The sequence below is a fragment of the Squalius cephalus genome (genome assembly GCF_949319135.1).
Source record: "Squalius cephalus genome assembly, chromosome: 5".
Lineage (NCBI taxonomy): Eukaryota > Metazoa > Chordata > Actinopteri > Cypriniformes > Leuciscidae > Squalius > Squalius cephalus.
This window is the reverse complement of record NC_137126.1, coordinates 24,746,852-24,758,585: the sequence shown is the minus strand read 5'-3', so window position 1 is coordinate 24,758,585 and position 11,734 is coordinate 24,746,852. Positions and strand designations below refer to the sequence as shown.

General features: G+C 38.0%; 1 protein-coding gene across 1 annotated transcript; it reads right to left on the bottom strand.

Annotated features, from left to right (window-relative positions):
- Positions 1 to 1,051: 1,051 nt before the first annotated feature.
- Positions 1,052 to 1,996, bottom strand: LOC307159063 (C-X-C motif chemokine 11-6-like). Its single transcript, XM_079872221.1, has 4 exons — positions 1,933 to 1,996; positions 1,673 to 1,796; positions 1,499 to 1,585; positions 1,052 to 1,378 (listed from the first exon to the last, which is right to left on the bottom strand). Exons 1-4 carry the CDS (start codon positions 1,988 to 1,990, stop codon positions 1,351 to 1,353), a joined length of 297 nt encoding a protein of 98 aa, XP_079728347.1. The 5' UTR covers positions 1,991 to 1,996; the 3' UTR covers positions 1,052 to 1,350.
- Positions 1,997 to 11,734: the final 9,738 nt, after the last annotated feature.

The following is an 11,734-nucleotide window of genomic DNA, read 5'->3' as shown; positions in this document are numbered from 1 at the left end:
ATGACTTAACAGAATGGGAAGTAAAGACAATTGAAAGAAAAGACTATCACAACTTCCGTTTCATTTCGACTTTAAAGCTTTAAAACTAAACTAGGCTTTCTAATTTGGAACAGCTATAGACAGTCTTTAAGAAAGGATAGGATTTTGGGCAGAAGCCCTATTATTTTCATTCATCTTCATAATACTTCACTGAGCAGAATCATTCAATCTGAATTCAGTTTTTGCTATCATGACATTCATTCAGTCCATAAAAAATTCTGGGCCTGTTTATGATTCATAGAACAATAATGTAATTCAGATGTATCTTTTTGACAGGGATGATGTTATTGGATTTGTCTCTCTGTCACGATTAACAGCTGAAGTGCCCTTGATAGCCACCCCAGGATTATTGCCACACCATCTCGGACTACATTACCCATAACCCACTGCCCAGACTAATCAACCATGATTGTCATCAGCTGTTCCTCATAGCCTTGTTAACTCTGTGTATATAAGCCTGGTTCACTCTGTCATTCATTGTGTGGTTTTGTTAGCTGTTTACACTGCATCTCTGAGCATTCTCCCTAGTTTCTTTGTCTCTTGGTTCTTGCCTGTTTCTTGGATTCTCTTTTTGCCTTTGTCCCCTGCCTGTTTGTTTGGACTGCTTTCCTGTGCTTGATCCTTTGCTTGTGTTTAGATTATACAATACTGGATTACTCAAATAAAGCTGCATTTGGATCTCAACCTTTTTTCTTGGAGCAGTTCATAACACTCTCAATTGTTCAACTAACTTGTCAAAATGAATAAATCATATGTAATGATTTATTTTTTTTATTTTTAGGAGACTTCCTCACAGGAGCCTTCATGTAAGGTCGTCTTACCCTATGATCAAATGATGTTTCTGATGTTCAAATTTGTGGTTTAAAAACTAAATTAGCAAATTCTTTCTTCCCTTGATAATATATTGGAAGATGCATCATTGTCCTGTATGCTAAAAATGCTATATAATTTTGACATGCACAGTGGGAAATTATTTTTTTCCCCTAAGAATTAACAGAGCCCATTAATTTAAGAAAATATTTTTTATTTGGACACAGATGGACAATAAAATAATTAAACACCATAAGTGGATTGTAACAGATGCACTGCACAGAAAATGTACATAAAACAAGAATATATAAAATAAAATTTTAAAAGAAATAAAACATTTTATAATTACTACATAGTCAGTTGCATAAATTAACAAGCAAATATTTACACTAAACTGTTTATACAGATGTTCTCCAGTCTAATGTCAACTATAGACGTTATACAGCATTTCATGGGTATCAGGATGTTCTTCAGTGGCGTAAAACAGCAGCTAATCCAGATTCACATGAGCGTCTCTGACTGCTGGGCCCTGTAAAGATCAGAAACTTTTTATTGAATTTTCATAAAATTAATAATTTCAAAAACTGTTTTTCAGTTTTAGTTGAACATACAGCAAAAATAAAAAATAAAAATAAATAATTGCACTTACATCTTTTCAAGAACCCTCCTGATTAACTTCTGGGTGAATTTAGACTCTGGATTCAAGCATTTCCGCTCTGCACTCTTCAAAGTGACACTGGAAATAAAATAAAAAAGGAAAGATTAGCTGAATGTGTTTAAGAATGTGTGAATATCCATGTAAAATCATTGTTTTTGTTCTTACATAATCTCTTGTTTTCCACAAGATGGACTTGGAGGCATGATTTCAAACTTCTCAATGTTCTGTAAAACCACATCCACTCCTTTGCCAGCACAGAAGCACCTGCCATTGTGAATCTTGTTCTGCCCTGGAAGAGATTTTTTTTTTTTTTTTTTTTTTTTTTTTAGGATTTTTTAGCTGTAGAACATAAAAACAAACTAATATTTAGAAGAGATACCCTTGCAGAATCAATAGTTCATAAGGTCTTAATAAGCAACACTCACCGTGTACTTCTGGAGCAAGCAGACAGACCAGAAAAGCAATAACTGCAGCAGTCTTCATTGTGTTTAAGGTGACTGTCTAAGGCTGTTATTACTGAAGACGATTAGCTGCTTATAGCCATCAGAAGATCAGGGCCCGTATCCCTAAAGATTCTGAGAATCCTCTCAGAGAGCTCCTAACTTAACCTAAAAATTCCTTGCCAGGAGTTTTAGCTTAGAAGTGATTCCAGAACATTTTCAGTGAACTCTGAGCAAGGAATGGATGGAAAATCCTATCTTAGAGAGGAGGTGTGGTTGACCCCGTTGCTAGGTATGAGTCATCATTTCAAAAGCCGTGATTGGTTGATCCTACAAGTTTGATGAAAATGAACTTTTGGTGATAATGAGCAAAGGATGTACCCTCAAATCAATAAACATAATTATACACTCTAATCTTATGCAGACTGTAATTGTAAATAATATTTCACATTCAAGAAAATATCTGGAAAATGAATAGTAAACTGTAGGGGTTATAGCCTAACATTAGAATCTAAAATATGTGAAAACTTAAGCTCATTACACCCTGTTCAAATAATGATTCGTGTCTTATTTGCTAATATTAATATCCTAGCTGGCATATTTTGTACTTTCACTCCCATATGGACCCCATTGAAAACAAGATGGCCTATCTCAAGGGGCTGTCCTTAATGAAGTAGAAATTGCAACGTTACAACTCAGTGTGGTCTTAACGAGGGTAACACGGTTCAGCTTTTATCAATGTCTGTGATTGCTGGCTGGTCTATTTATGAAGGCTTCTTAAAAAATAAAATAACAAACATGATTCCTGCACGATCCAATCTGTAGCGTCTCAATAATTCCCTGTCATCCAGTGTTTGCAGGACATCTCTCCTGCCTCCTCTGTTGGCCATTTTGTGCAGCTGCTTAGGGGAACTCCTAAGCCACTAAAAGTCCTCTTCCCTGCTCTTAGCAGATCTCGCCTTAGGAGCCCTTTTAAGCGCTAGGAATCTTGAGGAATAGCTTTTATATTAACTGGGATTTTCGTGTCACTTTTAGGGGAAATTCTAAGAAAACGTCATGACTCTGAGAATTTTCTTAGAATTTGGCCACTAGGAGCCACTTTTTGCACAAAAATTCTTTAGGGATACGGGCCCAGGGGTTTATAGCACGGGCATAGTTCCCAGTCTCACTTTCACAAGCACCGCTGTTTCGATTTCCCATTTCTTTGAAATGCCTTTGCTCAAAGCTTTGGATATGTGCTGGTCTCTTGTCATTTATTGTCATGATTGTTCTTGGCAATGAGGAAGAGTTTGTTTTATCACAATTTTGAAAGTTGATGTGAATTCTTTCAAATGCTCTTTCAGCACAAGATAAATTTAGAAACCAAATGTAATACATTTCTGTACAAGCACTAAACCACCCATATTACTGACATTCATCCAAAATTATTTGTTCAAACAAATGTCAACAATCACATGTGCCACTCCATGTGCATACATTATTAAAATATTTAAAGTGCAATAATAAACAAAGGAACAATGTTGTGATGATGAAAATCAGTTACATCACATCAAACTAGGACAAGGACCAAACTTATTTTTTCAGAGGACCTCTATACTCACTGCATCTGTATCTGAAATAGAGTCTTAATGAGAAGCTTACACACAAATAAAGATGTTTTGTGAACATCTCAAAACACAAGTTGAATGCTGAATACATAATTAAGACATATGAACCCATTCTGGTCCATATATTTACATTTACATTTATTCATTTAGCTGACGCTTTTATCCAAAGCGACTTACAATTGCTATATATGTCAGAGGTCGCATGCCTCTGGAGCAACTAGGGGTTAAGTGTCTTGCTCAGGGACACATTGGTGGCTCACAGTGGATTCGAACCCGGGTCTCTCACACCAAAGGCATGTGTCTTATCCATTGCGCCACACCACCCCCATATTTATATGGGTCCTTGATTCTTTGTATTCATGCATACAAAGCCTCACCAATCAACTTATACTGATATATAGGCTACTCCATAAGCCTCGTTGGTTAGACACTTATCACATAAATAGTCGTTTTTGCTCACTGCTGCTCTGCTTTTTAATGGGTTTTCTAAACATGCACTGCAATTATCATGGCAGTTTGTACCTATTTATATATGTTAAAAGCTATTTTGTGTGAATTTGTAAGAATTTGTATCTCATTTGTACTTGATCTCATTTGTAGATCTGCTTTAGGTTTATGGGTTTAGGGGTGCATCTTCATGCTTACTATTTTTTCTCATAAGTCAGATATTTTCATATTTATCAATTTGTACGTATACATAAGAATATAAACATAAACATAGCCATCATGTTAAGACTGCATCTTAAAGTCGGCATGAAACGAAAATTGTGATTGCAAATCCATATTATAAGTTAGCAGTTAGCCAAGTGGTAATCAGCCTCACTTTTCGGAGTCAAATTAGACCAATATACATTTTTATGTAACACAGTTATTTATTGAACAGATGGAATTCACAGATGAAACAGGTGAGTAATAGTGAAGTCATTTTTGATTACTGGTAATGAATGGTGTTTACTCTTATGTCTTTTAGAAGTGTGTGTGTGTGTGTGTTGTGTTTCTGACTGTGTCTGTTGCAGGAGAAGGTGTGGCCTGCATTCAAGCCAGCAAAGATCCTGATTGGTCTAGTCCTGATTGGTCTGGTCTTGGTTCTGGAGAAAAGGACCACCCCAAACACTCTATGGAGGCCGAATGCGTGACATTTGTTTTGATCTGTCTTGGTTTCCTCTGTGATTGTGTGCACTTTGTAAAACTAGTTTTTGTTCATTCGATTTATAATTATTAGTTTGCTGTTTTGAATTACTTTGGCCTTCAGTTATATTGTGTAAATATTAAAAAACTCAGTTTAAGGGAAGTAGAGAGTGTGAATCCATTTCTTTTGCATATATTGTTTTGAAGGGAGTGGATTCTGGAATCCAGTGCTGCTTCAATGTACATCTAATGAGTGATTATAGTCAATGTATGAATCCATTTTTTTTCCTTCTAAATATCAAATGAGTTGAATGACTTCTCGGCTTATGAGAATTTACTTTGTTATAGAAGTTACCAGTGTGAATACTGAAATGATGTCTATTATGCCCGGCGTCCAGAAATGAAATATGAACTTGTTTTGTTTGAGAAAGGTCTCGACAACATGTGTTAAAACATATAATATAGTCATTGGAACCAATAGTTTGAGTGACCATTGCGTATAGCTAAAGTCTTTACTTTACTGTGTTATACTAAACTGTCCTCTCCTTGATAGAAAGAATGTTTGATGTTATGAGAAAACTCTCCTGTTTATAGTTAGAGCCTGGCCAAATCCAACCTTGAAAAAGCTGTGTCGGTGTGTGTGTTAGTCTTTTTGGTTACAGGTTAAGGAACCACTGGCATTATTGGAGATTGACTGAGTTGTTCTGGACAGGCTGCCCAGCAACCCGAATCTGCGACCTGGGGCCTGTTTCAGAAAGGAGGTTAAGTGAAAACTCTGAGTATGTTAACCCTGAAATGAGGGAAACTCTGGGTTTTCTGTTTCAGAATGGGAGGTATGTCAAACCTGAGAAAGCAGAGTAAGTCAAGCCCGTTTCTGAAAGAGAGGTAACTTATACTCAGAGTCAGTTACCATGGTAACTTACTCTGTGAACCTAACCTGGTTTTCTTTTACACCTGATTCAACTCATCAGCTCATTAACCCATGTGATAATGAGCTGATGAGTTGAATCAGGTGTGTTTGATTAGGGAGACAAAGAAAACGTGCAGTGTTGGGGTGCCGGCAGGACAGGTTTGGGAACCACTGGTCTATAACTCCTTAACTGGCAACTGAAAATACAGTAATAGATTAGAGTTACATAATGTAGTTCTAAACTAATTCTACAGAATTAAACTGTGGCATTTACTGAAAATCACTGAACTGTGTTCACCTGTGCAACAGAAGTTGATGGACCGTCCTTCTGCTGTTCTTGCACACTCTGGGGGCGCGGGGAGAGATAAGAATACCCGTTTATACTTAGATTTAAACTTAGATTCTATAGGCTACTCCACATAAAAATGTGAAAAAATCTGAATGTGTAGATTGTTTGATGTGTAGACACATAATATTAACATTACCACTGTAGGCCTCTCTGTGGCAGCAGAAACTTTTTCTTTATCCCCATCGTCCTGTGAAGATGAGCATTTGGTCGAGTACACTTTATAACACTATTTGTCATAATTTCTGGTGTATTGACAGGAGGCTCCAAAAGACAGATATTACCATCCGAATCTGTTGGGACCAACAAAAAACCCAACCCAAAGTAAAATAAATGGAAATATCAAAAATAGCCTATATAAAAAATAACACATATGTAAACCTCTTACATTTTATGAAGGCCCTTGGATCTTCGGGAGTGACTTGCCCTGAAGTCCCTCCAGGTATTCCCTCAGCCGAAAATGCTGCTGCACTGCTAGACACTGGATGCTATTTAGTTATTTTAATATGTCAAATGTAAAGTCAGGTAGCCTACACCCATGATGCTCAAGCCTTACTTGATTGAATTATGTTTTTATATTTAATTTTCAGCTGCTGCCATGTTCTTTTAATACCTGCAGGATTACACCTACATGAAAATTAAAATTAGGTTGAATAACATACTGTTCTTCCAGTTTCACCTCTGATATTATAACAGTTGGGTAAGTTACTTGTATTACTAACTACAAATGACATCTTCAACAGTGTAATTAGATTAATGTAATAATGACTATCTTCAGAAAGTATTGGTCTACTTATTACTAAATCCCATATCAACCTCAACCACTTGAACAATACAAGGAGGGACAAGAAACTGCACTTTTAATGCTTTCAAATAAACAATATACAATTGCATGAATTTTTCTTGAATTGACCAAAGTGTGTAGAGGGACAAGGTTACATTAAAAATATACCTTTTAAAAATGTATGTTAAATATACAGAATTGTTCTATAGTCTAATGCAATTACATCAGATTTTACTTTAAATTACAGAAGAATTAAGAGTAATCCCTTTAATTAAATGACAGTATTTAGATTACTTGATAATTAATTACACCCATCACTGTATAATAGTAATTAAAATGTAAACGTACGCATTGACTCAAGCAACTATTTTCTCCCTAGCTAACTCTCTGTCCTTCGCTGCTGGAGCCGATATTTAAAAAATAATAATAATATGTGTTCGTACTCTCCATATGCTTGCAGAAGCTCATCCAGTTCTGCTGGTGAGAAATATGCAGACCTCTTTTTGTCTGGCGCTGTTGTCATGGTGACTCATAATATCTGCACTCCATTGATAATGGCTCCGAGTCAGTCAACTCGGAGTTGATTGAACTAACTCATTTCAGCTGTTCTGGAACCGAAAACTCAGAGTTTCCCATCTCAGGGTAAGTCAACTCAGAGTTCAAGTTTTAACTCAGAGTTGGTTGAACCTCCTTTCTGAAACAGGCCCCAGATGATAAGTGATTGAGAAGCTCTTTACTGTGGTTGATGAGTGAGCTGATGAGGGACAGGTGCAGATGATTACAATTCTGGTGAGAGTGAGCACTGGGTGTGTGTAATAGATGAGCCTGGTGACACCGTGACAGTGCATCCACCTCCACTACAAAAGGTTTGTATGCGGTCTTCCACTTGTCCCCCTCACGTGTCCCGATGAGGTTAAAGGTGCTTCAGAGGTCCAGCTTTGTGAAGACTGTTCGCACCTCGGAGATGTTCTGAAGCAGCTGGGTCGAGGGGAAGGGGAGACCGGAACTTTATCAATCTTGTTGAGAACTGGGTAATCAATGCAAGCCTCTATCGTTCTTGGCCACAAAGAAAAAATTGGAAGCAGCAGGGGAAGTCAGAGGTTGGAAATAGCCTTGATAACTGAAACAGAAATATCAGCAGCAGTGTTACCATGGTGGGACTGGAAACAAATGATGTCGAATAGGTTCTGTGTGAGTGGCCCTGTAGTTCCCGTAGCGCTTAATATTACCAGTGTTTGGACTGTCTTCTGATTGGTAGGTCATTTTTGCAGTTTCCCCATGACTGTTGAATATTCCACATAGTTCCCACAGACTCATTCACAGTGCTGTTATTGTCCTCTACAATGGCTTTTGTTGTACCATTGTAATCTTAGTAGTTAGACATTTCTGTTCAACCTTGTTTTGTGCTCTGAAAATTTCCCATTGATATGTGGGCTTAGTTCAATTTGTTCCTTTTTTCATTTTGTTTGTCTTGTTTTTGTTTGGCACAGCAAACCTCAGTTTTGGGATGATGTTACAACCCCAAGTCCAGAAACGTTGGGACATTTTGTAGAATGCAATAAAATCAAGAATCTGTGATTTCTTAATTCTTATTTAACTGACAAGAGTACAAAGATTAAAAATTTCAATGTTTTCACTGGCATTTGATGAATTTTGATTTTGATGGCACACTAAAAAAAAAAGGCGCTTGTCTGAAGTTTAAAATCATTGGTTACCCGTAAGCCAATCACATAACGTTTGGTTATGCGCCGGCTCAGCCGCATCTAACTTCCACTGTAAACATATGTATGATGCGAAAACAAAACCATCGAGCGAAATACCGGAGTGAACATGGCTGTGAACGACTTTTGCAGATTATGTGAAGTAAATCTACGCATCCACGGTACAATCGGCGTCTACGTCACGGATCTCAGCCCGCCCTCTGTTCGCAGGCTTGGGATGGTTACTTTAAAAATGTATTCCGTTACAGTTACAAATTACTTCCTAAAAAAAGTATTCAGTAATGTAATCCAAGTACTATAATATGAAAGTAATGTAACTGATTACTTTTGGATTACTTCAAGGTCACGTATATAAATAAAGTCAAGCAAGAAGAAATATTATATAAAAAAAAAATATATATATATATTTATTAAGAATTTGGTCCAGTGTACAATATTTGCAAAATATACACACAGGCCTGAATATATATTTATGTAAAGGGCTATACAGACATCTAGTGGCTAATTCATGGTATTACAGATTATTTTGTTTTATTTTTAACCAATTTTTAACTCAAAAATGAAAACACAACATTTAAAATTTTTACACAATCTCCATATTAGTTTATTTTAAAATAGGCCAACATGTTGACTAAAGCCGTGATCTTTCTTAATTTGCCTGACTGAACTTGGGGCGTTGACAGTGGGAGTTCCCCTACGTTACCTAGACAGCGAACATCGCGTTACATTTTGGGTACTAAAAAAGCTACTCTCCTAATTTCTACAAAATAGCATAGTCTAGTAGCCAACTAGGTGAACCCGGAAATGTTGAGTACACCAAAGTTTTTTTGCAGAAATGTGAAGTATGGGTCCCCAGCATACAGAAACTGCCGGATGCTAATTCGCATATGTTGAGCAATTTGCATAATTAGCATAATTAGCATTATTAGCTTAATCGTCCATTTTTAGCAGATATTTTACACTGTATGGCCAATTTCTACAATATGTGAGTGGTTTTAGAGGATGCTGATTTCATTTTTGGCATTTTCAGATTTCAAAGAGCTAATTTTATTACATATTTTGATTTATTTAGGCAAATTCTGATTACTTTCAGTTATAATTTTAGGTTATTTTTATGGTATACAAAATAACTTACATTTCAGAATCTTGAGTGCTCTTGTGAATAATGATGCATTGTTTAGGGTGTGGTGAGGCTGAATCCCCTCCTGACACTTTTGAAGATTCAAAATTGCTTTTTGGATAAACGATGAATATTTGTTAGGCTGAATGTTATGCATTTCTGGAGGGAAAAGCAATGCGGGTATTTGACATAACTTGGATCTTGCAACTGTATGATACATATTAATGGGGTAGCTCTTTAAGACACCCAATGAGATGACATCACCTAAACCCATCACCATGTGTGATCAACAAACTATGTACAAATATTCACTGTATACATGCCATTCAAGACAGGCCACGCAAGTCGCTAGGGCAACTCCCGAATGGCAGAAGGGCTGTCCAGGTTGGTCCGCAAGTCGCAAGATCCAACGGGGACCCAGTTAAAACTCCACCAGATGCAAGAGTTAAAACTGAGTCTGGCCAACCCAGGTGAGCCCGCCACACCAAAAGCTAACCAAAAGGGCCTCACCTCCGCACCACACAAAGCACACACTGGCTACCACCTTCAGGCAAACTGCTATGCCTCACAAGTAATTAACAAAAGGCAGCCTCATCATCTTCACTATCCTCGTCTGTCCTGGTGAGTCGAGCAATGGTCAAAAGACACTTATATTCTTCATTTTAGACACCTTCATCACTGTGACGATCTTGCACAACATCGTAGGCCTACCAGTCCAGGGGAAGAGGAGTAGAATGGAAGCATCATGCCTCCTCTGTGCTCTAGAAACCCTCTCTTGGATGCTCTCTTGGACAGTAGCTGTTCTTGGCACTTCTTTCAGAGCGGGTGGAGTCAGCTTCTTAGGGCCTGTATAATGTTCAATGGCAAGACTGCTGTTAGCTACCGGACAGAATTTCTCAGCTTGGAGCTTTGTCAGACGGGGAACTTTTAGTGACGTAAACCCACCGTCTGGAGTCGCCACTCCAGGGAACAGGATCCCTGCAGGATTTTGCGCAAACTGAGTGGCCATGGCATGTCTTGTGCGGCAACCATTGGGTGTGAAGACTACAAGATCAAAGTTATCACCCCAACTGTGAATAGGGCCAATGCACCTCTTCAGTCCATACCCACAGGTACTTACACTGAAAAAAATGATTAATTGAACTTAATCAATTTTAGTTCAACTTAACGCATTTGTTTAAATGTAGGTAAAATAAATTGAATGCAACCACTTACGATAAAAAAATTGATTAAATTCAACGAATCATTTATTTCAGTGTATCTGCATCATCTGAGGCGTATTTGGCAGCTGATTTCCGGAACCCGGAGGACCTCATCATATGTTACAACAAGACCATGCTCATTTAGGTACTGAAACAGTTCTGAACTATGATGAAGTTTTACAGCTAGCCCCAAAGTTGTGTGATTCCAGCTTTTACGGATGTGCTGCTGGATGCATTGAGCAAGTGTGAGTGCTGGTTTGGTCACCGTTTCTACCCTGGACACAAGACTGGAGACAAGTCTTAGGAGAGTTGGACTTGTATATTGAATGACCCTTTCATGCCTAAAGCTGCCAAAGTCGTATTCACGAGGCAATGGAATATTCTGGACCTCTCCCCGCACTTTTCTGACAAACTTGTCGACATCATCATCGTCATCAGTGAAGAGGCCAGTTTGTCCTACTAATTTGAGTTATTTAGCAATGTACGGCCTAAAGCCAACAATCGTCTGACATCCTTCAACTCTCAGTACAATAACAGCATCACCATAATAATCACACAGGTGTGCTAGCATTTGTTTCCGGCACAAACTCCCAGAATTAGCTACAAAAACATCATGTAATTTGGAGACAGTCCAAGTCACTGACTTGTTTGCACTCATGTAGTCTATGACCGAAGCTAGGCAGCTGTCAATTGGTTTACTAGCAGTTGCATTAGAGTCAATAGGTACCTTCCTGAAAGCATTGTAACACTTGGAGTGATACTGAGCATCAGCTGCAGGTAGGTCCATGATGCCATTCACCCGTAGCTTCACAACTTCTGCCCAATCATCCTGCCGTTCATTAGCCTGGAAAGCCAGACCTACATCAAGATGTTAGGTCTGGCAACTCACCATTGGCACGGCTCAATCCGAGGGGCGGGATAAATGGTTGTCTTTCAAATTCCCTCTTCACGCAATAGGATAGCGCTACA